This window comes from Ochotona curzoniae, unplaced genomic scaffold (genome assembly GCF_017591425.1).
Source record: "Ochotona curzoniae isolate NIBS_2020 unplaced genomic scaffold, NIBS_Ocur_1.0 contig_523, whole genome shotgun sequence".
NCBI classification, from domain to species: domain Eukaryota; kingdom Metazoa; phylum Chordata; class Mammalia; order Lagomorpha; family Ochotonidae; genus Ochotona; species Ochotona curzoniae.
This window is the reverse complement of record NW_024466459.1, coordinates 8,505,520-8,531,122: the sequence shown is the minus strand read 5'-3', so window position 1 is coordinate 8,531,122 and position 25,603 is coordinate 8,505,520. Positions and strand designations below refer to the sequence as shown.

Sequence of the window (25,603 nt, the reverse complement as noted above, 5' to 3'; positions counted from 1 at the left end):
TCTGAGAAAAGCTAACACCAAGAAACATTTTAATTAAACTACAGAAACAATGGTTATAGTACAGAATATCCATAAGCAAAGATACACCATGTGGTTAAGTACTTACAAAGTTACAAACCATGTTTCCTTAACATTTTCCATTTTAAGTTCATACAGGATCATCAATTTACCATTTGGGGGCAGGTGGGGAGGGGGGTAAAATGGTGTATTTATCATCAGCTAGATGTGCTCACTGTATGCTCCGTTATCTATAGGCAAGGCCCGGTGACTGGAAGTGCAGTTGTCAGGCATTTAATAAACTCGACAGCCATTTGTTTCTGCACGACAGGCATCTCTCTACACAGGAGCAACCAGGAGACAACAGGAAACAGCCAAGCACTCTGCACTGCAACACGCCACCTTAACAGCTAACCAGCATTACTGAACTGCTACACAACTGCGCCTAGTGCACAAAAATACACAAGAGAAGAGATTAGAATTGTGTTTGGTCAACAATCCTTTAAAAAAAAAAAAGTCAAATCTTTTCACCTGCAGTCTTTATACAAATTTGGATTCAGATTACCATTTAGATCTGAAGGCAAATAACATATACAAATTGACACCATTTTTGCAGTTTTTAATGTTAATGAATGAAGGCAATGTTGAGTCAATCTCTTGACCGCTTTAGACTGTTTCCTTAAAGTCAGGAGGTCACAAATTAGGTTACCAATCTGTTTAATTCCAAACAAAAAAAGTCAGCACTATATAAACAAAATGAAATTTTACCTCAAATATCCAATGCAATAATGAAATCTGTAGTCGTTCACCTCACTAAATTACAAGAAATTTGAATAACAGCAACAAAATGGCACATAAAATGAAGTTTGCCACCTGAGGCAAAGATTAAAACAAGTAAAAAGTTAATGTTACAAAATAACCTTTTCAATAGCCAGTTGCTTGTCCCAAGGGTTCTTCCACGGACCAGACGACGGCCTGAGCTGTGGTCCTTAGCCGGTGGTGCTCCGTTAGGCTCCTTGCGGACACATCTAGGTGTGAAGAGAGACAAGTTCAGCCGGGCCGCCCCGCACCAGGAGCAGTCGGGCAGCCTGCTCGCTAAGGCTGGGGGGGCCGGGAGCCTAGAGGGCGGCTCGCCCGCCAGCGCCGGGGCGCCGATGGCTACCAATCGCTCACGTTGGACTTTTTAATCTTTGCTTTTTGGTGGCTTAATAACCAAGGTGAAGAAAAGGGGGGGCGGGGGAATGTGGGGGAAAAATGGGGCAGGGTGGGGAGCTGGGGTGTGGGGGTGTATCCAAACAAAAAATCTTAAGTCGGATGGATCACCCATCTCTATTTTAAGGTCTAGGTTTGCAAAGTAAGCATTTGGCAATCGAGAACGGCTAAGGCTCCTCTGAGCTGGTTAGGGCCCTTTCCTCTTCGAAAAACAGGACCAAACGACTCAGAGTTAAAGACACACTATCCTTTTCCCACCCAGCGCTCTCCGATACCTGCAGACTGCTCTTTTGGGGTTGCCCAAGTTCACTGCTCCTTACTGCAACTCGTGCGCTACGGCCACGAGCCTCGAGTCCCAGCCAGCGCGGCCGGAGCCGCCTGATCGTCTGAGGATAGTGCATCTTTAACGTTTAAAGACAAACCTGCTCCAACACACGCCCACAGAAACTGGTCCCTGGAGGATCAGCCAAACCAGTTAAAGTCTGCAATACTGGCCAATATTCTGTTACCAAACAGGAGACCGCAGCTTTAAAGGGGAGAATGCAGACGTTGGGTAAGAACAGCAAGAAACAGGCATGGTCATTAGTAGGTCACAGTTGCCGCACAGCCACCACCACCTGCGACCCCCCGCGCCCCGCGGGACCCGCCGTTACCGGGCGCTCACGACGACACGGCGCCCTCCTCCTCCGGGGACTTGGGGGGGCTCTTGGAGCGCGAGCGCGACTTGGACTCGCGCTTGGACGCGGGCGGCGGGCTGCGGGAGCGGGACCTCGACCTGGACCTGGACCTCGAGCGCGACACCGACGACGACTTGGACTTGGAGCGCCGCGCCGAGCGGGACTTGGACGTGGAGCGGGAGCGCGAGCGCGTGCGGGAGCGAGACTTGGAGCGGCTGTAGCGGGAGCGGCTGCGGGAGCGGGATCGGCTCCGGGAGCGGGAGCGGGAGCGGCGGCGTCGCCGGGGGCTGCGGGACGGGGAGGAACGGGGCGTGAGAGGGAGGCGGCCATGTCCCCGCGCGCCCGCCCGCCGCCCGCCATGGCCGCCCCGCGCCCGCCCGCTCACCTGCGGCTCCGCCGGCCGTAGCCCCCTCCCCCGTAGCGGCGCGGCGGCGGGCCCCGGCGGCTGTGGTGCGAGTCGGGCGGCCGGCCGTAGCGCGCCATCTGCACGCGCAGCTCGCGGCCGTCCAGCACGGCGCCGTCCATGGCGTCCATGGCGTCCTCGGCGTCGCGCTTGTCGTGGAAGCGCACGAAGGCGAAGCCGCGGGACTCTTTGGTGTAGCGGTCCCGCGGGATGTACACGTCGCCCACGCGGCCGTACTTCTCGAAGACGCGCCGCAGCGTGTCGGGCGACGTGCGGTAGGTCAGGTTGTCCACCTTGAGGGAGGTCATGCCCTCCACATCGGGAGGCGGCCGGCCGTAACTCATGGCTGCGAGGCGGCCCGAGGCCCAAGCGCCGGGAGAGCCGCCCCCCGCGTCAGGAAGCCGGCCGAGGCCGGGCGGAGGGGCCGAAAAGCGAGGACGGAACGAGCGAGGGAGAGCACGAGCTCCTCAGCAGCAACCGGGCCGCCGGCCGGCCTCCGCGCCCGTTTATAGTCCGCCTCACAAAATGGCGCCCGCGCCACCCGGAAATAAATCCCTGTGATTGGCTCGCCCCGCCCCGTCCCCTAACGTCGCGGGCCGCGCGCCCCGCCCCTGCGGAGTGCGCCTGCGCAGCGCCCCGCGGACGGGCGGAAAAGCGCGGAGTCACTGCGGGAGGGAGGAGGAGCGGAAGTGGCGGGCGGTTGGAAAGCCCGCGAAACGGCGCATCCGGCGGCGAGGCTGACGAGGCGGCGCTGGCGGGCCGGGCCTCGCCTTCCCCTCACGCCGGTGCCGGGCGTCCACGCGGCTCTCTAGCGCGGCCCTCAGCCCAGGTTCTTCCGTCAGGGGCGCCTCGCTGTGCCCTCGGCCTTCTCAGCCAGCCTTCCCGCCTCGGCCCGCCCCGCCTCGCCTCAGGGAGCGGCTGCGCTTGGCGTGCGCCTGCGCGCTCGAGGCCTCCCGGGCAGGAACTACAATTCCCAGGCGTCCCTGCGGCGGGCGCTGCGGTCAGGTGACCTGGGCCCCGCGCCAGCGGTCGGCCCGCCCTCGGCCAGCTGGTCATCCTTCCCCGCGAGCAGCCGCCCTCTGGACGCTGACCCTACTGGAGCCTCGTCCCGAGGGATGTCCTGAGCGCGGCCCCGGAGTCGCCCGAGCAGGGGAAGCGGCCGGTCTCCCAGGTTCCTCAGGACTGTCGGCGGCCGTCCGCCGGAGTCGAGGCCGAGATGTCCCCGGAATCGAAAAAGCTTTTCAACATCGTTATTTTAGGAGTGGCCTTTATGTTTATGTTCACCGCCTTTCAGACTTGTGGGAATGTGGCGGTGAGTCGCAGCCCGCGGAGGTGCCTGTCGCATGCATGCCCCCACAGTGGCGACGAGCGGCGTGGATGGAGGGGACGCCCCACTTGCCCCAGCTTCTGCTTGCTGTTCTGCCGCCTCCCCGAGGGCTTCTCCTGGTCCCCTTCGGGGTTGGCATGTGGCGCTTGCCCGGGTTAAGCCCGGCTCTGCGTGGCCGGGCTGGGGGCTTGCGAGGTCACCCCAGGCGTCCAGCGTGAAACCCAGCGGCTTTTGTCGCAGAGGGGTATCGGGGGCAGCTGGCCACGCGTGGACTCTGATGGGTTTCGTGTTCCGCACAGCAAACTGTCATCCGGAGTTTAAACAGCACGGATTTCCACGGCAGCGGCTACACCAGGTACGCGGCGCTTGGCTTGGTGGATTTCTTGGGTTTGTATTTGCTGATTTATTTTTATGGGGTGGGGGGGCTCCAATGCAGTGGCGGAACTGGCAGCGCAGAGACCTCGTGATGGAGCTGGGGTGATGGCACTTTTCCGTGTCCCCATCTGGATGAGCCAGCAGAGGGGGTGGGGTGAGGCTCCCCGAGGGAGGGGCCCCGGGTGGGCCCCAGTTCTTGGTGCCCCAAGCTGACACTGCACAGAAACACCAGCGCGGGGATCCTTTCTGATTAACTGGTTGTGCATTCCGGACTCTGTCTGCCCGAGCCTGTTGGAGAGAGTTTGTACCGCTGCTGAGTTGCAGCCACAGGTTTCCTCATTTCCTGGCAGCTGGGTGTTGGATTGTGGCATTCCCTGCTGTGCAGCCGTTTAAAAACCTTTTTTTCATAAATAGACTTTTGTGGTTCAACAAGCTAATTCTCCACCTGCAAGCAGCAGTCTCCCATATGAGCGCCAGTTCTCATCCCGGCAGCTCCACTTTCCATCCAGCTTCCTGCTTGTGGCCTGGGAAAGCAGTCCGGGACGGCCCAAAGCTTTGGGACCCTGCACCCTTGTGGGAGACCTGGAAGGAGCTCCTGGCTTCAGATCGCCTCAGCTGCAGCTCAGTTCCAGTTTTTGCAGCCTTTTAGGGAGCGAGCCAGTGGTTTGGAAGCTCTTTCTCTGTCTCTCTGTGAATCTGACTTTCCAATAAAAATAAGTACATCTAAAAAAAAAAAAAGAGTTTCAGAGGATGGGGGAAGATTCATCCCCAATGGTTCAACAGCCAGTGCTGGGCCAGAACCGGGCACTTGGACCGCCAGCTGGTCCTGCTGCACAGGGGCCAGCGGTCCAGGCATCTCCTTCTCCTCCCAGGGCTGTGAGCAAGGAGCTGGGCCAGCAAGTGGGGCGCCTGGGGCTCCAGCTGGCGGGCCTGGGGGAGATGGTGTCATTGGCTGCATTTAACGTGTTGGGACACAATGCTGGCCAGTTTTTCCCGCGCTCTCTCTCTCTCTCTCTCTCTTTTTTTTTTTTTTTTTTTTTAATTTATTTATTTTTACTGGAAAGTCAGTTATACAAGAGAGGAAGATCTTCCATCTGCTGACTCACTCCCCAAGTGACCAAAACAGCTGGAACCGAGCCAATCCAAAGCCAGGAGCTTCTTCCGGGTCTCCATGTGGGTGCAGGGTCCTAAGGCTTTGGGCCACCTTCAGTTGTCCCCCCACCTCCCCGCAGGCCACAGGCAGAGAGCTGGATGGGAAGTGGGGAGGCCAGGACCAGAACTGGTACCCATATGGGACCCCTGTATGTGCAAGATGAGGACCTCGGCCATTAGGCCACCACACCAGAGCGGGGAACCGCTCCCCCACCCCCCAATTATTTATTTGCTTGAAACTCAATGATACAGAGAAGGGGAGAGAAACAGAAATTTTCCATCTGTGGTGCACTTCCCAACTTACTGCAACAGCCAGCGCTGGCCCAGTCCCACGTCAGGTGTATGGCACTTCCCCTGGGACTCCTGGTTGGTGCACAGGCCCAGGTATTTCCACGGATTTCCCTGGGACATTAGGGAGCTGGACGGGAGGCAGAGTAGACGAGGTTCAAACCCGCAACCACACGGGATCTGGCGTCGAGGCAGCGGCTCCAGTGCCCCTCTCTGTGGTAGTGTCTTGTCTTGCGTACTGTGTAGAGCAGGTGGAACACACACTTGACGTTTGAGATCAAGGTCGAGAGGCAAGTGCACTTAGGAATGGTTGGCTAGTGAAGGGCTCGGGATCCGGGAAAGGATGTCAGCCACACCGTGCATACCACCTTGTCCTAGCGCCACTGGCGTGATGCTCAGGTGAGGCTGTTTGGTCGAGGATAGTAAATTCCTATTTAACAGGTTTTACCTTCAGGTTTGTGATTTACAGGAGAGGAAGGTCCCACGGTAGGCAGAAGTTGTAAGCTAAGTTGGTAGCACTGTCAGGTGGACCGAGGCCCCTGGACTTGGTTGCAGGGGACGGAGTGCTGGCTCGCCCATCACAGCCACCAACTGTGCTTCCAGCAGGTCGCTCACCCACCAGGCATTTCACTTTTTTAGCATGAGACCAATAGCAATATTTCATTCCTTGAACTGTTAGGATTAGAGGAGAAAATGTGGCTGAAGTACTTGGCTCCGTACTTGTTGCAGATTCACAGTCATCATAATTTGCCAGTAATTAAACATTTTTGTAGGTAAACTGATGCCAAGAGACATTGGGTGGGAGTGCAATGTTTTGTACAAGTGAGAACTTTAACGCTAGATTCAGTTTATTGGTGACATCACGCATCAGGCAAAGAGGAATGCCTTTTGTGAAATCTGGGGACACCTGAGTTCCCAAAGCTTTTGAGACATGAGAGCTTGTGTTTCTCTCCTGGGTGCTCTGGACAGCATGGCCATCATTTATGGGGTGTTCTCTGCTTCCAACCTGATCACGCCATCCGTGGTCGCCGTCGTTGGACCTCAGCTCTCCATGTTTGCCAGCGGGTTATTCTACAGGTGAGCGCGGCTCTCCTCCCCATCTTCCCTGGGACACTTCTGCATCTCCCAAGCCCACAGTAGGCGTCCAGCAAGAGCTGGAATGGGATACAGGTGGGACTCGGGCAGTTGTCCTCTGCTTGCTGCTGGTTGTGTATGTGTGACCTTTTCCTTCAAGATTTATTTATTTGATCAGAAAGGCAGTGTTACAGAGAGAGATCCTCCATCCCCGAGTTCACTCCCCAGATGGCCACAGTGGCCAGGGCTGGGCCAGGAGCTTCATCTGGATCTTCCACATGGGTGCAGGGCCCAAGCACTTGGACTGTCTTTGCTGGTTTCCCAGGCACGTGAGCAGGGAGCTGGATTAGAAACGGAGCAGCCAGGAACCGAACCAGTGCTGCTATGGGATGCCAGCACTGCAGGTGGTTATGGTGTTACCTGCTATACTGCAGCAGTGGCTTCACGGTGAAATCATGAAGCTGTCTCGCTTTGCATCCAATAAACCGACAGGAGTTCTAGTGAAATAACCAGGCGTTTCTGTAGATCCCAGGGCTGGGGCCTCTGTGTGCTGAGTTTTTGTTTTGTGCTGTTACAAACCGGTGTGAGACACACCATCTTGGGTTTCAGAGAGCAGTAAGTGAAAAGAATGGATCATGTTTGTCCCTTTCTTTTCAAATCTGGAAAGATGTCTCACAGGTTGAATAAAGGTAGAGGGCCCGGAAGCAGTCCCTAGAAGGCGCGTGTGGCGCCTGGCTCGGGTATTGTGTGACGGTAATGCGTTGGCCTGTTATATTTTAGCATGTACATTGCCGTTTTTATCCAGCCTTTCACCTGGTCCTTCTATACCGCCTCTGTGTTCCTGGGAGTTGCAGCTGCGGGTGAGTGTGGTGAGCTTCCGGGTTGGGGTGGTGGGTGAGTGTGGTGGGCTTCCGGGTTGGGGTGGTGGGTGAGTGTGGTGGGCTTCCGGGTTGGAGTGGTGGGTGAGTGTGGTGGGCTTCTGGGCAGGGGTCGTGGGCAGCGCTGAGGAGGTTCACTTCCTTAACACGTTTTGGTTTCAATTGTAGTCCTCTGGACAGCACAGGGCAACTGCCTGACAATCAACTCGGACGAGCACACTATTGGGAGGAACAGCGGGATTTTCTGGGCACTCTTGCAGTCCAGGTAATGCCCGAATGGAAGCTTGGGTTTTTCCTTAGTGTGTATGGCGGGGGGGGGAACCTGTTTCTTAGGTGTTTGTTTTTAGAAAACGTGGATGTTCAGTGTTACACGACTTGGCTCATAAGTGACTGAGGCAGCTTGGACATCTGGGAGGATGAGTGGACATGTGTGGACTGGAACATATGTGCTGTCCTCCGTGTCCTCAGGGGCTTTGGGTTCTGTTCTTAGTTTCTCAGGAGAGGCGTGGTTATACTTTGTGTTTAAGTACCTTCTCCAATTTATAGAATCGATATTTATTTCTTTATCTGAAAGGCAGTGCAATGGAGAGAGGTCTTCCATTCTCTGATTAATTACTCAACTGGCCACAACACCCAGGTCTGTGCCACGCTGGAGCCGGGAGCTCTGTCCAGGTCTCCTGCGCGGGTGGCAGGGGCCCCAGTACTCAGCCCATTTTCCACTGCTTTCCCAGGTGCTTTAGCACGAAGCTAGGTTGTAAGTGGAGCAGCTGGGACTTGAACTGACAGTTTGGTGTGGGATGCAGTATGGTTAGTGGCAGCTTAATGCAAGCTGGCCCCTAATGGTTCCTGCTTAAGGCTTTGTGCTCTTGATCTCAAGGGCTGTACCCTTCCCACTGAGCTGGACCTGGGAGCTGCTGACTGAATGCAGCAATGAGCCTGACTGAACCAGCGCAGCACGTGTGATGTGGCACATGGTTTTAGAAAAAATCAGCCACAGGTGGTGTGCTTATGATTTCTGGATTTTAGAAATCTGTTGCTAAAATTTTGACCTTTACAAAGCCTTACAATTGTAAATGTTTGATTTTATGAATGTGTGTTTGAATGTGTGATAACTGGTGATTGCTGAACTGAAGACTCTATGACCCATGAGGGAGGCCTGGCAGTGCATAGCTCCTTCCCGTGGCACGCTTGCTCAGTGCTGTCTGTGTGGACATAGCAATGAAATCATAGAGTTTCCTCTTGTGAATTTTTTTAAAGATTTATTTATTTTTATTAGAAAGGCAGATTTACAGAGAAGGAGAAACAGAGAGGAACATCTTTCATCCATTGATTCACTCCCCAAGTGGCCACAACGGCTGGAGCTGAGCCAATCTGAAGCCAGGAGCTTCCTCCGGGTCTCCCACACGGGTGCAGGGTCCCGACTGCTTTCCCAGGCCACAAGCAGGGAGCTGGATGGGAAGTGGAGCAGCCAGGACATGAACCAGGGCCCGTACGGGATCCTGGTGCGTACAAGGCAAGGATTTAGCCACTAGGCTAAATCCCACGAATTCTTTACATTTCAGGACATTAAACGTAGCGTAAGCTTGTCCCCAAGAAGTCAGAGTTCTAGAATACCATGTGCTTCCCAGTGAGTCAGGTCTGTCTCGTGAGAAAGGTCTTGAAGTTCATTTGACTCAACTTCATCTTTCAGAAAAGAGGTGCAACTGGTGCTTTTGAATGAACTGGGACTGGTGGGTCCTTCCGGGATGACGCTGCCTTGTGGGGACTTTGTCCGGGAGTCTTAGCATTGGTCCCCAGGGTGTACCTCTCCTGAAATCCTGTTCCCAGGCATGGCCTCTTGGAACAGATGTCGGTGACCAGGCAAGATGGCACCTGGGTGATTTTATAGTCTGCGTGTTCTTCCTTATTTGCTTGTGTTGAGAGATTATGTGATTGAAAGGAAATAGCAGCTGCTCGGCCCCACGGTTCAGGTGCACAAGGAGCCCCGCACCCCTTCTCCGGGTACCTGAGCTCCAGTTCTGGCTTCTTCCAGGTCTAACTTGCTGCTTCACTGTGCACCTTGCAAGGCAGCAGGTGCTGGCTGGAGTTCTTGGATCCCTGCTGCTCAGGGGGGTCATTCTGTCTGCCTGGAAAAAAAAAAGGTTGTAGACATAATTGCTTAAAGAAACAATGCACATGGAAGAATGTTCCGGAATGTACCGACCTCCTTTCTTCTCTTTCTTCCTGCAGCTTGTTCTTTGGAAATCTCTACATATATTTTGCTTGGCAAGGGAAGACTCACATTTCAGGTTGGTTTCCTCCACTTGGCTGTGTTCAGGTATATCCAGAGTACAAGAGCAGTTCCACGGAAGGACCCAGGCTTGCTGTTCTCAAACATTGTAAAGCAGCTCTCAGACTCTAGCTTTCTTCCTTGAAGATTATTTATTTGAAAGGCAGAATTAAGTATACAGAGAGAGTGACCTTCCAATTGCCGGTCTACTCCCCAGCTGGCTACAATGGCCGGGACTGGGGCCGGCCAGCGCTGGAGGCCAGAGCCTCTCCCACATTTCCCACGTGCGTGACAGGGCCCCAGACACTTGGGCCGTCTTCTGCTTTTCCCAGGCCACTAGCGGGGAGCCAGGTTAGAAGCGCTGCAAGACAAACCAGTGTCCATTTGAGATGTCAGCACCACAGGTGGCAGCTTACTGTGCTGCGCTGCGAAGCTGGCCCCTTGGGTGATGTTCTTTTTTTTTTTTTTTTTAAGATTTACTCATTTTTATTGCAAAGTTAGATATATATAGAGGGGAAATTTTCCAACCGATGATTCGCTCCGCAAGTGACCACAGTGACCAGTGCTGCGCTGATCTGAAACCAGGAGCCAGGAGCTAGGAGCTCTTCCGGGTTTCCCACAAGGGTGCAGGATCCCAAGGCTTTGGGCCATCCTTGACTGCTTTCCCAGGCCATAAGCAGGGAGCTGGATGGAAAGTGGAACTGCCAGGATTAGAACCGGCACTGGTATGGGATCCCGATGCGTTCAAGGCGAGGACTTTAACCACTAGGCCACAGCGCTGGTCCTAGGTGATGTTCTTAACCTAGGATTATAGTTTGTCATTGTGCGCCAAGTTTTGTCTCAAGGTCTAAGAGGGCAGGCCGTGTATGAAGGTGCCAGGCGGTCGTGGAGGTAACTGCAGTGTCTAGGGGTGTTGTCTGGCCAGCTGTTACCTAGGTCCTGGTGCTGTCTGTGTCTGGGCCTGTTGGCCTCTCCCTGCTGTGTTTCCTGACCCGTTAGAGTGAAGAGTCAGGGGGAAGCTCGTCAGCTAGCCCACACACACGGTGCTCGTTCTGGAACCATCTGGTCCGTGCTATCCGCTTTCTCCTTTCTTCTCCCGCTGTAGAGAGTGACCGGAGAACAGTGTTCATCGCCCTCACGGTGATCAGCCTCATCGGGGCTGTTCTCTTCTTTCTTATTCGGAAGCCAGATGTGGAGAATGTCCTGGGAGAGGAGGAGTCTTCCGACGACCAGGACCTGGAAAACAATGCGTAAGCAACGGGCAGGAAGTGATCCCAGCCGAACCAGTCTGTGCCTGCTTAGCCTTCTCCCCACTGCTGCCGCAGCGTGCTCCAAGAAACCTTACAGGAAGATGGAGACAGAAGGAGGAGGGCCACTGGGAGGCAGGGAGGCACGCCCGAGCCGACAGGGGACTTGCACCTGACCGGCAGCCATGGTCTCCTCAGGTCCCTGGGCCTTGTGTCCTGCTGCAGCACTGCCGGCAGTCCCCTATTCTGTGTGAGAATGTGGCCTTCCAGAGTGAGATAGGAAGCGGTCTTTGCCCTGCGTTCCTGGGTCTGTGACCCAGCCCTGAAGCTTCTGATTCCTGTGGCACTGTGCACAGTGCTGAGTGGGTTAGTTTCTTGTTTTCACACAGGAAGGAATTCAGACTTAAGACTGAGGAGCGTGGTCAGGGAGGTGGCGAGGTAACGGGGCAGGGTGTCTGTCAGCGTGGATAGGCATGTCTCCAAACAGAACCTGAGGAGTACCCAGGCACCCAGACTGGGCAAAGCCAGCGGGGATCAGTGGGGAGAAGCCACCTGCATCCAGTCAGCTCAGGGAAGAGCTGAGAGCTCACAGTCTCTTCCTAAATGGGGGCGTCAGAGATGAGGTCCTGTGTGTCCCACCCCCTCCAGGACGAGGGCTTTGCTGAGTGTGAATTGGATGAAATGCCTCCTGAGTTTCCTGCTCTGTGCTGTCAGACTGGGTGGGCCCCTGGTTCTGGGCAGAGGAGCTTCCCGTGGGCCTGGGGGCCGGGACAGGCTGTGGAGGTTTCACCACCTAGGGCTCTCAGGCCTGTTCGCCTGTCAAGTGCTGGCTGGGCAGGAATCTCCTGGGAACCTGCCTTGCTGGGAGTGGGGAGGCTAGCAGCATCTGTAAGGTGATGAGAGAGGGTGACCTGTGTGAAACTGACGGGTGTTCCTCCGTGCTCCTACTGGGCTCTGCTTTCTGCGAGTCCTCACTTCCTGCCTGATGTGCCCAGTGAATGGCAGGGCCCAGCAGCTGGCATGCAGGAGCCATAGTTCCACTGGCTGGCTCTGGCCCAGCTCCCACCAGTGTGTGGAGAGGGGGTCTCTGAGGTCGCTTAGGTGGGGAAGCAGACGTACTTAGTGTGTTACCTGCATTAAGATGTGATTTGAAAGCATCCTTCTGACAGGCTCTGTGAAAATCATCAGAGATGCCCACAGTCGTTTGAAGGTGCCACAACATCAGGTTTTTGTCCTGAGGTTTTGATCTGTGTCTCTGAAGACAGGCAGCTGGGTAGCAGTTTATTGACCTTTGTCCATTCCAGCCACCTGTGTCCCCAGCCCCCATACCTGAGTGTCTGGTGTCCCAGGATCCTGCACTGGGCAACACACACTGTTAGCTTTGAAGTCCTGAGTTTTGCTTTCCTGTGGGAGACAAAGAGAAAAGAAACGAGAATATCCTGACAGTTTTATTATGATTTAGCTCACGTGCTGAGTCCACCATCACAGCCAAAGGGCACAGCAGTGCGATTGGGATGGGTGTAGTTGGTTGCTGCCATGGTATCTATCGCCTTGAAGGATGAGGGTGAGGGCAGCACTGATGCCAGACCTTGGCCACCCGAACCTGGAGGACCTGTGTGTTGCTTTGCTCTAGAATTCCAGCACTGAAAATCCCTTCCTTGAAAAACCTCCCGAGTTGAATTGGCAGTGATCTGCTGTGGAGTTGTTGGTGTTTTAGTGGCGTGAATCAGTTCTGATTGGAGGCCTGGAGTGTGAAATACTGAAATCCTTTACCCTTGGATCCCAAGGGGGGGCGCCCCTGGCTAGGGAGGTGTGCACGGGATTTGCTTCCAAGGAGACCTGCGCTTTAGGGTGAGGAAAAGCTTTCCTGGTGGTTTTTCAGGAAGATCTGTTAGATGATTTACTCCCCAAGTGACCACAATGGCCAGTACTGTGCCGATCCGAAGCCACGAGCCAGGAGTTTCTTCCGGGTCTCCCATAAGGGTGCAGGGTCTCAAGGCTTTGGGCCATCCTTGACTGCTTTCCCAGGCCGAAAGCAGGGAGCTGGATGGGAAGTGGAGCTACCAGGACATGAACCGGTGCCCTTATGGGATCCTTGGCATGCATGGAGAAGACTTTAGCCACTAGGCTACTGCTCCAGACCTTAAAATGTCTTTTGAATAGAAGTAAATTTTTACATTCTTAAATCAGTTGGTTCTACATTAGCTCCCTTCTCAGGGGAGGGTGAGCAATGCAATTTAAAGATATAAGACAAGTAGATTAGGCTAGTAGGACAAGAAATGCAATTTTTCTTTTGTTTGTTTTTACTTGAAAGATTTACTGAGATTGACAGCAATTCAGAGCTGTTGATCTATCAAAACTTCTTGAGCAGGACCCTCGGAGCGCGCCTCACGTCGGGGATCTGGGGTGGGTGTGAGGCTCCCCTGACCCCAGATACAGGGGAAAAAAAGAGAAAGAAAGAAAAATTTATGAAGAGAAGGAGAGACAGAAAGGTCTTTCATCTGCTTGGTTATTCCCCAGATGACTGCAACAGCCGGAGCTGAGCGAGTCCAAAACCAGGAGCTTCTTCCAGATCCAAGACCATCCTGGGTTGCTTTCCCTGGCCACAAGCAAGGCGCATGCAAGGCGAGGACTTTAACCACTAGGCCTTTGCACTGTGCCTGAAAAATGTAAATGAAATTTCCTCACTGTTAGGCTTTGTAACATCATCTCATCTAATCCCCATACATAATCGCAGAGACCCTGTTTTATGAATGAGGAGATAAATGAAATCACTTCTCTAGAAACCCATGACTTTGGAATGGCAAAGCCTGCGTCCTCCACCAGCAGGTCCTGGTGCGTCCCGGCCCCACCACACGCAGCTGGTCTGCAGTCTCCTGCTGGAGAGCTTGATGGAGTGGTGGGAAGTGGGGTGCTCCCAAATGCTTAATTAGTTTGGAGTGCAGCAGGATAAGAACATCTCTTAGTTTTCAGGGAAAAAACTGGTTCTCTTTGATTTCTCAGGTCCACCCAGACCACCATGACCAAGGCAGCTGATGCATTCAGTAAGTATTTCCCATGTCCCAAATGCCCGGGCTGGGCGGGAGCGCTGGCCTTTGCTTCCCTGAGCTCCACCAGTGTTTGCCGTGAACATCTGGCGAGGGAGTGGGAGGGGTGGGAGGTGCTGTCATCCTGCCAGTTCTCTCCGCCTGCGCTCTGAGCTGCTTGCTGGGGGGCTGCTGCTCCCCTCCCCCGCAGCAGTCCTCCCTGGCCAGGGGCTGCACACTCTAGTTCCCACCACAGAGAAGGGAAGGACAGTCGGCTGGTAGGTGTGCTGCTCAGCTGAATTGTTCCTTTCTGTTAAGATCCTCTGGGCATCCTGGCCTGGAGTCCAATCCCGGGCCGGCCACAGGACACTTCCTTGGCAATGTCAGTGCCTGACCAGCCGTCCTGGCCCTTTCCAGCTAACCCTTATGCCTACTGACATGGTCTGCTCCTGTTTTCTTGTTGCTCTTTGATGTTGTTTTTGTCTAAAGACTTGGAAAATGCTTTGAACAAAATGAGATTCTACAGGATATTTAAATTCTTGAAATCAGTAGTTTTATGTACAGAACAGATTTTGTTCATTGTAAACATTTAATATGAACCTTTAGCCTCCTTACAGTACTTGTTGACTCATTATTGATAAGGAATGTTTTGGTTAAAGAAATATTTCAGATTTTTTGTTGAGTCAGTTGAAAGTCTAAGTTCTCTCTCTCTCTCTTAAACAGGAAAGTCTGTTAAGTTATGTGTCACCAAGGAGATGCTGCTTTTAAGTGTTACGACTGCATACACAGGTAACGCATCTGCCACCTGGGTTTTCTGTTATTGATAACGATAAGCCAGAAAGCAGTAGTTGCCGCCAACTTCGGTGGCTGTCACCGGCGGCTCCCATGGGGTTGCTGTGTGTTACCTCTTGCACTGTATTTTCAGAAGGTATGGTGCAGCCGCTTAAGCTTCCTCCTATGAAACCACTTCCATAGGCGTGTAGGTTTGAGTCCCAGCTGCTCCATTTCCAGTCCAGCTCCCTGTTGAGCCTGGGAACGCAGTGGGACGTGGCTCGGGGCTAAGTCACTTCACCCACGTGGGAGACCCAGGTTGTGGTTTTGGTGCCTGGTGTCTGCCTGGCCCAGCCCTGCCATTGTGGCTGTTTGGGAAGTGAACCAGCAGACGAGAGATCTCTCTGTGTGTCTGTTTCTCCCTCTTTCTGTAACCTCAGTAAGTAAAAAAATTTAAAAAAAAAAAAAAAGACCAGAGGAAGGTCATGAAGCTGAAACTTCCTACCTGTCACACATCAGGTGTGTTGATGGGATCGCCTGGGGAGCCGGGTCTCCCTCCAGCTCACTGTCACTGTTGATGTGGCCACGGGGCCTCGGCTCAACCAGTGGCTGCTCTAAGAGGTCTCCTTGTTGCTCAGCTGGCAGGGTGCTTGTGGCCAAAGGCTCCGAGAAGAGGTAGCAGTAGAATGTCCAGACCTTCGTGAGGCCTGGGGCCGGCCCACGTTCTTGGGGACAGCTGGCATGAGCCAGCTCAAGCGCACCGTGGGAGGAGTCTTCCTGACAACAGGAAAGCCAGGACGCATGGCTCCTGGGGACCGTGGCTTCCAAGGCTACAGAAAACGACTGAATTAGTCCTGGAGTGTTTGTGGATAACTGACAGTGAAATGGGCACACCCTGTCCTGTGAGGAGAGGTGGCGAATTGCCCAGTCCTCGGGATGGAGAGGACTGTTACTAGGGCACTGTGCCGTGTCACTGTGTACCTCACTGGTACACAGGCTTTGCAAAAAACAAAAAAAAAGTAGATGTTGAGCATCTGTGAAACTCAGAGTTAAGATTTTGTACTATTAACTCAGAAAGGCCCTCTGTAACGCACCCTAGTTATTTTACTGTGGTCTTAGGAATTTCCTTTTCCTAGGAAAAAGGGTTGATTAAAACATTGTGCCTTCAAGCAACAGTGGTAGTATGTGCTGTTTTGCAGTAGGACTAGGAATGCCAATCACAAGGGTCACGAATGACGACAAAGCCACCCTCTGTCTCCTTGCAGAGTGACAGACAGGCTGGAACCTCGGGGTCTGTCCGAGTTAGGGAAGTGCTTGTATGCATGTACTACAAAACTCAATTTCTGGGCCTGGCGCAGTAACCTAGCGAGTAAAGTCCTCTCCTTGCACGCGCTGGGATCCCATGTGGGCGCTGGTTCCAATCCCGGCAGCCCTGCTTCCCATCCAGCTCCCTGCTTGTGGCCTGGGAAAGCAGTCGAGGCCGGCCCAAAGCCTTGGGACCCTGCACCTGTGTGGGAGAGCTGCAAGTAATCCAGGCTCCTGGCTTTTGACTTCAGATTGACTCAGCTCTGGCCATTGTGGCTCCTTGTCACAAACTGGCACTCACATGGGATCCCAGCACATGCAAAGTGAGGACCTTAGCCACTGAGTCATAGCACCAGGCCCAGCGTTTTGTTCGTTTGATTGTTTTTAATTTAAAAAGCAGATGTGTCCCATGTACTAATTCAGTCTTTAGATGCCTGCAACAGGCAGGGCAGAACCAGGCCCTGGCGGCAGGGATTCCTGAACACAGACTGTCCTCTGCTGCCCCCAAGGCTGTGCCTTAGGATCAGGAGTGAAGCAGGGACTCAGTGCTGGGAGCAGGATGCAGGTGCGCCAGGCCGTGCCTCCGCTGCCCCAGGCGCCCTTAGGTGCAGCATGCGCCACCCTGCAGCACCTTGGCTGGAGCTGCTCTGACAAGTTAGGCTGGGAGTCGTGGTCGTGTCACTTGCACGCTTCTTTCTGGCTCCCAAGTCAGTGTCCTCTCTACTACAAAGCCACTGATCCCGTCTGGAGGGTTCTGCCCTTGTGGCCCAGTGACCTTCAAACTGTCCTGGGAGTGGGGGCTTCATATAGAACTGAGGGGTTAACTCCATTTCATGTGTTGACACAGGAACTTCAGACATTTCTTGGACGGTTTAGATTCTCTCACTCCTGTTTCTTCAGGAACGCTTTGGGAAGGCAGATATACATAGAGGAGGAGAGACAGAAGATCTTCCGTCCTATGCTTCACTCCCCAAGTGACTGGGATGGCTGGAACTGAGCCAATCCGAAGCCAGGAGCCAGGAGTTTCTTGGTCTCCCACGCAGGTGCAGGGTCCCAAAGCTTTGGGCCATTGTTGACTGCTTTCCCAGGCCACAAGCAGGGAGCTGGATGGGAAGCGGGGCCACCAGGATTAGAACCGGCGCCCATATGGGATCCTTGGTGTGCAAGGCAAGGACTTTAACCACTACTCTATCACGCCGGGCCTGTTCAGGAACCGTTTTAAGTCCCCTTCTGTAGAATTGGTCTGCTCTGCTTGGAGGCATGTTCTGCATGTCTGTGGAGGTGTCACTAGCCACGAGGAATTTTGTCTGCTCTGCTTGGGGTGCTGTTTGCATCTGGATGTCTGTGGAGGAGACACAATGGGAGGAGTGCTGTGTGTCTGTGGAGGAATCACAGCAGGAGGAGGCATGCCGCGTGTCTGTGGAGGAGTCACAGCAGGAGTGCTGCGTGTCTGTGGGGGACTCAGAGCAGGAGTGCTGCGTGTCTGTGGAGGAGTCACAGCAGGAGTGCCGCGTGTCTGTGGAGGACTCACAGCAGGAGGAGTGCTGCGTGTCTGTGGAGGACTCACAGCAGGAGGAGTGCTGCGTGTCTGTGGAGGAGTCACAGCAGGAGTGCTGAGTGTCTGTGGAGGACTCACAGCAGGAGTGCCGCGTGTCTGTGGGGGACTCACAGCAGTGGGAGGACTGCGTGTCTGTGGAGGACTCACAGCAGGAGGAGTGCCGCGTGTCTGTGGGGGACTCACAGCAGCGGGAGGACTGCGTGTCTGTGGAGGAGTCACAGCAGGAGTGCCGCGTGTCTGTGGAGGAGTCACAGCAGCGGGAGGACTGCGTGTCTGTGGAGGAGTCACAACAGGAGGAGTGCTGCGTGTCTGTGGAGGAGTCACAGCAGGAGTGCTGCGTGTCTGTGGGGGACTCAGAGCAGGAGTGCCGCGTGTCTGTGGAGGAGTCACAGCAGTGGGAGGCTCTGTGATCAGGAGCTGCCTGTTTCCCCAGGTCTGGAGCTGACCTTCTTCTCCGGCGTGTACGGGACCTGCATCGGGGCCGTAAATGAGTTTGGAACAGAAGAGAAAAGCCTCATTGGACTTTCTGGCATTTTCATCGGAATTGGAGAAATTTTAGGTGAGTTCAGAAAAATATCTTTGCATTAGAGTCCAGTTTGTTGTAGTTAAAATAAAAAACTTTAAATGTACTTTTCCTCTCTTTGTCCTGGAATTTTTGTTTTTCTTGTTTACTTTTACCCAAACAAGGTGTTTTATTTTTTTACTATCACTGTCCTAAAAATCTTACATTGTAAAACACTTGTTAAATAATTCCTGGATGTAAACCATAAAGAAGTAAACGCGTAGTGTCCCACCTCTCTTCCTCAAGTCCTGGAGAGAGGGTCTTGGGGACTTGGCCTGGCTTCTGCTGTCTTCATTCTCTGATAGCAGCGGAGGACAGAGTTGGAACCGGGAGGTCTCGGCTGCCTGGAGTCCGTGAGTGTCATCCGGCAGTGCCTTGTTCCCTCACCTAGGGCTGAGACAGGCTGAGCAGAAAGCCTTGGGTTGTTTGGAAGGTACTTTCCTTTAAGATGGGAGACACAATGACAGAGCTAGTTGCTTGGATAACAGCTTAGCTCAGGCTATTCTTAGTAATTAAGCTGCCAGGATTGGGCCCAGCATGATAGCCTAGTGGCTAAATCCTCGCCTTGTGTCTGCCGGGATCCTGTTTGTGTCCCAGCTGCTCCACTTCCGATTCAGCTCCCCACTTGTGGCCTGGGAAAGCAGTCAAGGACAACCCAAAACCTTGGGACCCTGCACCCACGTGGGAGACATGGAGGAGGCTCATGGCTTTGGATCGGCACAGCTCTGGCTATTGTGGTCACTTGGGAAGTGAACCAGCAGACAGATCTTTCTCTCTGTATCTCATTCTCTCTGCCTTTTCAATAAAGAATAAAATCTTTTTAAAATAAGCTGTCAGGATTAGGCAGAGGGAAAGTCAGTGTCGTGCTGGCAGACACCAGCCTCCGAGTTGTCTGGCTGCTCTGTCCTAACTTCTCAGAATGTTCCAGAACAACTTAGCTTCTTATTGGTGGGGGGAGCCTCAGCGTGAGACTCCACTGTGATGTTGAGGCTGGTCTGCTGGAAGCTCACACAGGGGCTAGGTGAGGGCAGTGGCCCGAGAGCTTGCTTCATGCCCCTCTCTGCGAAGGCACAGCCCACACACAGCCCTCACTTCAGAGCAGTTGGCAGACCTGGGTAAGTTGGCAGGTGAATAGATGCATGGGACCAACTTGGATAGGGTCTCACAGGCTGGAGTCTGTCTCCATGGCAGGGCACGCACCACCTCCCCGTGTGGGGCTCCCCGACCTTGGGAGGGGTTTTTGGTGGTTTCATTCTGTGTTGAACATGGGGCTCGGCCTCTGGTGAGGCTTGCTGTCATTCGAGGTGTGGCGTCATGCTGCTGAGCACTAGGGGAAGCCGACTGGTTGTTGATTTGGGCTTCAGGCCCAGCCCCAAAACAGTTGTCTATTTCAGGGTTCCGTAAATGACTCTGTGTGCCGAGGGAGTGTCCAGAATGTAGGCCCAGCAGAACTTGGTCCCTGATTGGTGAGGAGTCTGAATAAACCAGGCAGATGAGAGCTGCAGCAGGGGCAGGATCTGAGATGAGATGTTGAAATCCCAGGCAGTGGAGATACAGGGTGGGGAGTCCGGAGGGACCAGGCGAGGACAGGGAATCACCAGTGTGTAAGTTAGGCAGACGGGTCTCCCTGCTACGGGCCTGCAGGCTCTGCCGATAGAAACCCACTCTTAGCACAGGCAGCTGCAGAGTGGGTTTCCTTGTTTGTTTTCAGCGAATTTACAAGGAGTTGCCAAGACAGAAAAACACCTGAATATCTTTTAACAATATTTAGTTGCTGTCAGCGTTTCCCTTGTTTTTCAATGTTGTCTTTGTCTTACTCTTTCATATAGAAGGTGTCCTCAAAAAGTTAATGGAAAGTTCATATTATGAAAAAGCTGCATGATTTCAAAAGTTTCATGCAAAAAATTGTTTGCCAATTTCATTTTTCATGAACTTCAACGAGTTTGAAAAGCAAAGACTCACATGCAGATTTTTCCATTCCCACATCCCTGCAGCAAGCGGACTTGGGCCAGGCTGAGGCCAGGAGCCAGGAGCTCAGTCTGAGTTTCCCACGGTGGCAGGGAGCCGACTCCATGAGCCACCTGCTGTTGCCCAGCAGACCTGGTAGCTGGTCGAGCTGCCACCCACAACACCAGCATCCCATATGGGTGCCAGTTCAAGTCCTGCTAATGCCTGAGAGGCAGTGAGGGTGCCAGGGCCCCTGGCTTCACTTGGCCCCTGCCTGATTGTTGCTGCCATCTGGAGGGGGAACCTACGCATGGAAAATCTGTGTAGCTCTTACTTGCAAATAAATGAATAAATCTCTTAAAAACACACAACTGTCATCCCCATGGATGTTTAATGTATTTATTTTGCTGTTTTAAGACTGATTTATCTATTTGAAGAGCAGAGCGAGAAGGAGAGCTCTGCCGTCCACTGGTTTACTCCCGGCTCTCCCCTGTGGCATCGCAGCCCGAGGACTTAGCAGGGAGCTGGGTCAGAAGTGGAGCAGCCGGGACATGAACAAGTGCCAAGTGGGGTGCCGACAACACAGGTGGCAGCTTTATGTTTGAGGCTACAGCACAGGCCCCTAATGTTTTTTGGGGTTTTGGGTTTTGGGTTTTTTGTTCAGAGGAAGCAGACCTGGGACTCAAATTTAGGCTGTCCAAGATGAGAATGTTGTCCCAGGCACTTTTGTTAATCACTGTGCCAAATGCCTGCCCTACCCCCCCCCCCCAGGACTTTTTGAAGTCCCCTGATTTTATTTCTAAACCCTGTAAGGGTAAGTTACACAATATCGTGGCTCCCACCTCGCTCCTCAATACTCGGACCTCCAGCCAGTGTGCAGCAGACTGCTCACTGACGTTGTGCTGGTCAAAGAAAGCAGGTGTGTGGAAACAGCAAGGGAGAAGGGCAGCTGTGGCTTTCTCCCAGGGAGAAAGGTGGCGCTGGAGGTGCCTGGTCAGCTCCTGAGGAGGTTCCTCCTGGTCTGGCCTGGATAGTGGAAGACGGCCATGGTGTCCTTTGGGCAGGGTGTCTGGTCATCTGAGGGCTCTGCAGGTGCTGGTTTTTGCTCAGGGCCTGCGCTTTCTGGGGAAAAAAATAAAGAAAACTAGCTCTGCACACAGGACCAATGATCAAGGTGTTGTCTAGAAAGGAGACAGAGGCGCTCCCCATCTGATGACTACTGAACCCCCGGGTACCACTCCCTTCTTGAAGTGACTGCTTGAGTGCCTGACGTGCCACCAACAAAGCATAGGAGCCTTTAGCTAAGCAGGGGTTCTGGGAGGCTTGGGGCGTCAGGGCCTGGTATCATCTGGTGTCGCTGCTAGGCCCTGGTGGGGGGCTCAGTGTCAGAACTGTGTGTGGGTGAGGGGGGCCCCCTCGCGCATGCTTGCAACGCAGCCATCAGCAGGACGGCACGTCGATGGAACGGCCTGCCTCGAGACACTGTCCTTTAGAGCTCTTCTCCCTCTGCCAGCACAGGTTTCACTCTGGTCACACTGCATTTGGTTGTTGAGTGTCTTCTGCCAATATCGCCCCTTTTCCAGAAGTGTTGAACTAGTTGTGTATGAGTGTGTCTGAGCTGTCACTGGCATCTTTTGTCCTCTGAGTCACCTCCCCGAACAGCTGCAGCAGTCAGGGCTGGCTCAGGCAACTTCACCCGAGTCACCCACATGGGTACAGCAGGGAGCTGGATCGGAAGTGGAGCATCTTGGACTCAAAGCACTGCCCACAAGGGATGTGGGCATCGCAGGCAGCAGCTTAGAGTGCTGTATCACAACACCAACCCACACTGTCAGTCTTTCATGTTGGTCTCCCAGTGGGTGTGCACTGGTAATCCATTGCGGTTTTGGTTTGCGTGTCCCTGGTGAAGCGGGCTGTCTTTTCATGTTTACCTTCTGCATGTGTTCTTGGGTAAAGTGTGTGTCCTGTTTTTTTCCCTGTTTTCTAGGTGGGATTTTTATTTTCTTGATTGTTAATCTTCACTGTAAGAATTACTTATTACTTTTCATTTTATTTGAAAGGCAGAGAGATGGATCTTTCCTCTGTTGGTTTACTTGAGTCAGAGCTGACCATGGCCAGAAGGAACCTGGAGCTCAGCCCAAGGCTCCCACCGGGAGCTGAGTCCCTGAGCCTGCCACCCCCCAGAGTACCCCTCAGCAGGAGGCCAAATCAGGGTGGCACCGCCAGGCCCTCCAGCATGGGCCGTGGGCAGACTGGTCGGGGCTCAGTTACTGCACCGAATGCCTGGCTCGGCCTCAAGGCAGTGTACGGGTGGTGCCCGTTGTCCCGGGCGGGTGGTGCCCGTTGTTCCGTGCGGGTGGCCAGGTCATCCTCTGCTCCTGACTCGTGTGAGCTCACGCTGCGTGGTGAGCCTTCCTGAGCACTTGGCAGCACCCTGCAGCCTGCCTCAGTCCCGAGCGTCCACGGGGTCCTTGTGGTCTGCTGCCTCAGCTCTTTCCTCTGTGAGGGCCTGCTCACGGTCACTGTGTTGCATCCTTTTCATTTCATTTTCTCCTTAAGCAACCATTTAAAAGGAATAGTACTGGGGATAGAGCAATCCATAGAGAAATAATAGAAAAATGTATCTGGACAAAAATGATTTGGACAGTACTTTTGATTCCTTGTTCTTATAACAGTTGGCTTCGGTCATCATTGTCCATGAGTGCAAGAGTGGTGGCCTTGGGAAGGACGCGCGCCCTGGATCGCTGCTCCCGCCAGGTGTGGCCTGTTACTGACACCTGCCGTCTCCTTCCAGGCGGGAGCCTCTTCGGCCTGCTGAGCAAGAACAGCCGTTTCGGACGGAACCCAGTGGTGCTGTTGGGCGTCCTGGTGCACTTTGTCGCTTTTTACCTCATATTTCTTAACATGCCGGCGGACGCCCCCATCGCCCCCGTGGAGGGAACCAACAGCAGCGCTTACATCAAGCCCAGGTGCGCGGGCCACCCTCTTTCTGGGACGCGGTGGCCATTTGCATGGAGCAGTGTGTCCTCACTGTAGAGGGGCTGCCTGTCTGTCGCCAGTTAGCGGAGGCAGGCAGAGGACGCCGGCAATGCCGAGGTGCTTTCGTTGAGATCAGCTGGAACTTTCTTGGTAATGTGTGAGGGTGCGTGGGGTGTGTGTGATTGGATTTTCTGTGTCTGCTCAATGAGCAGTGAAATGCTGCAGTTAGGGCCTGCAGCACACTCAGGCCTTGTGCACGGTCTGTGGGAAGTCTCAGGACAACCCATGATTGCCCTGAACTTGAACTTTGTTACAGATACAGACACTTGCATCTGGATTTCCACACCCAGTGGGAACCCGGCCCCCAAATAGTCTTTGCTCCCGGTGGTGTTCATGGGCCAGGGTGATGTGTGTGTGAGCATGAATGCTTTCTTGGTAAATTCCGTACAAGTTCTGCAGCCTCGTGGGTGGATTGCCTGGGCCCTGGCAGTCTCCACTCGTGCCCACACTCACGCACACTCATGTCCCACAGCAAGGAGGTGGCCATCCTCTGCAGTTTCCTACTGGGTCTCGGCGACAGCTGCTTCAACACCCAGCTGCTCAGCATCCTGGGCTTCCTGTACGCGGAGGACAGCGCGCCCGCCTTCGCCATCTTCAAGTTTGTGCAGGTAACAAAGCCAGGGCCCTCGTGCCTCGTGCCTTGCCTTCCCCTGTGGTCTCCGGCGTTGTAGGAACCCCTTACGAGGATTTCTGAGCGGCATGACCTGCGCTCACTCGAGTCGGTCTCAGCAGCTCAGAGCAGACTGCTGCTCCTATGGGGAGCAGAACTCTGCACTCATGTGCCGTCCTCCTGGGGTGCCCTCAGTGCCCTGCTTTCCACTGCAGAGATGGTGGCTGGCCCGTGGGTCGGCAGTGCCCGATGCCCGGGACAGGCCGCCCCACCCAGTGCGCCTGTGACGTGCTCTGTTTGCCCCCAGTCCATCTGCGCAGCTGTGGCGTTCTTCTACAGCAATTACCTGCTCCTGCACTGGCAGCTGCTGGTCATGGTGACGTTCGGGTTCTTCGGGACTCTCGCGTTCTTCACCGTGGAGTGGGACGCTGCCGCCATCGTGGCCCGCGGCTCTGACTACCGCAGCATCTGAGCAGCTGCTGCCCAGTGGAGACGGTGTCCTCACTCATGCCAGCTGGCCGCGGTGTTTGGTGGGGAAGCCGCCTCTCGTCTGGAAAATCCAGTAATTAGACTGTTCAGCCTGCCAGAGGTGTTGTCAAGTTTACAGATATTGCTATTTCGAACGAATTGAATAAGGGATGCTTGCTTTCCCAATGATTGTTCTGAGATACTGGCTTTCAGTTCAGCTGTTCCACGTTCCTACAGTCGTGGTATAGGCCGCACATGTGGCTCCTCCTTGTCCTGTCAGTGGGAGCCAGGACGGCTGCTGGCAGGGGGTTCCTGCTCGCCTGCAGGGCAGCCTGGGCACTCCAGGGGACTCTCAGGGAATGACCTTCCAATAAATGACTAAGTGCAGATGCTCCCATGGAACCTGATCTTCAGAAGATACTCCACGGGCTCGGTTCTCTTTGGTTATTGACAAGGTTGGCTTGCCTCCACTGTTAGCTGACTGGAGCGTGTGATGCCCAAGAAGGCCTCTTCTCAGGGGGCAGGCCTTGGGGCTCTGCCTGTGCCCCGGTGAGATGAGGCTGCGCACATGGGGAGTGCCCGGAGAGCAAGGAGGACCTGCCTGCTGTGATTTTGTATTTTTTCAGATCTGCTATAAATTTGGGAATTGTATAGTTGACTTGCAGATTTGACGAACTGTGAGTCTGGGGAAGTGGGGTCCCAGTGTTTGTGGGTGACTGTGGTGAGTTCGGGAAGTGGAGTCCCGCTGTTTGTGGGTGACTGGTGAGTCCAGGGAAGTGGGGTCCTGCTGTTTGTGAGTGACTGTGGTGAGTCTGGGGAAGTGGGGTCCCGGTGTTTGTGGTTGAGTGCAGTGAGCTAGAGACTAGACTGGCATGCCGAGCTCTCCTTTCCCCAGTGGGAAGGTGTTGATTTTCTTTTCTTTTTTTTTTAAGATTTATTTATTTGCAAGCCAAGCCAGAGAGATGGAGAGACAGAAAGATCTTCCATCTGTTGGTTCACTCCCTAAATGACTGTAGGAGCCAGGAGCAAACTTCTTCCTTCGGGTCTCCCCCTTGTGTGCAGTGACCAAGTATTGGGCTGTCTTCCACTGCTCTCCCAGGCACATTAGCAGAGAGCTGGGTGGGAAGTGGAGCAGCCCAGACACAAACTGGCACCCATGTGGAATGCTGGCACACAGGCTGTGGCTTAGCTTGCTGTGCTACAGCACCAGCCCCAGTTTTCTTTCTTCAAGTTAAGATAACCTCCAACGGCTTAGTTGGCTCTGGTAAGGAGCTGGTAGGTTATTTCAGACAACTTCCAGTCCCTTTAGGCACAGCAGTTTTCATGCAGGTATTTTGGTTTCCTAACACAGTGTAATGAATTACCCCTAAGATTTTACTGCTTGCATCAGCACCCCTCTCTTAGTTGACAGGTCCATG

General features: G+C 53.9%; 2 protein-coding genes across 6 annotated transcripts; one reads left to right on the top strand and one right to left on the bottom strand.

Annotated features, from left to right (window-relative positions):
• Nucleotides 1-2: 2 nt before the first annotated feature.
• On the bottom strand, nucleotides 3-2,828 carry SRSF2 (serine and arginine rich splicing factor 2). 2 transcript variants are annotated; one of them, XM_040989605.1, is made up of 2 exons: nucleotides 2,272-2,828; nucleotides 3-2,194 (listed from the first exon to the last, which is right to left on the bottom strand). In XM_040989605.1, exons 1-2 carry the CDS (start codon nucleotides 2,631-2,633, stop codon nucleotides 1,870-1,872), a joined length of 687 nt encoding a protein of 228 aa, XP_040845539.1. In that variant the 5' UTR covers nucleotides 2,634-2,828; the 3' UTR covers nucleotides 3-1,869. The 2 variants fall into 2 exon arrangements, with proteins under 2 accessions (XP_040845539.1, XP_040845540.1); XM_040989606.1 differs by having other exon boundaries at nucleotides 3-2,173.
• Nucleotides 2,829-3,420: 592 nt separating this feature from the next.
• Nucleotides 3,421-25,151, top strand: MFSD11 (major facilitator superfamily domain containing 11). 4 transcript variants are annotated; one of them, XM_040989599.1, is made up of 13 exons: nucleotides 3,421-3,601; nucleotides 3,916-3,971; nucleotides 6,401-6,508; nucleotides 7,286-7,365; nucleotides 7,552-7,648; nucleotides 9,613-9,671; nucleotides 10,758-10,902; nucleotides 13,903-13,943; nucleotides 14,649-14,714; nucleotides 17,993-18,118; nucleotides 22,863-23,037; nucleotides 23,580-23,715; nucleotides 24,025-25,151. In XM_040989599.1, exons 1-13 carry the CDS (start codon nucleotides 3,506-3,508, stop codon nucleotides 24,187-24,189), a joined length of 1,350 nt encoding a protein of 449 aa, XP_040845533.1. In that variant the 5' UTR covers nucleotides 3,421-3,505; the 3' UTR covers nucleotides 24,190-25,151. The 4 variants fall into 4 exon arrangements, with proteins under 4 accessions (XP_040845533.1, XP_040845534.1, XP_040845536.1 ...); XM_040989600.1 differs by lacking the exons at nucleotides 7,552-7,648; nucleotides 9,613-9,671; XM_040989602.1 differs by lacking the exons at nucleotides 3,421-3,601; nucleotides 3,916-3,971 and having other exon boundaries at nucleotides 6,337-6,508; nucleotides 7,311-7,365.
• Nucleotides 25,152-25,603: the final 452 nt, after the last annotated feature.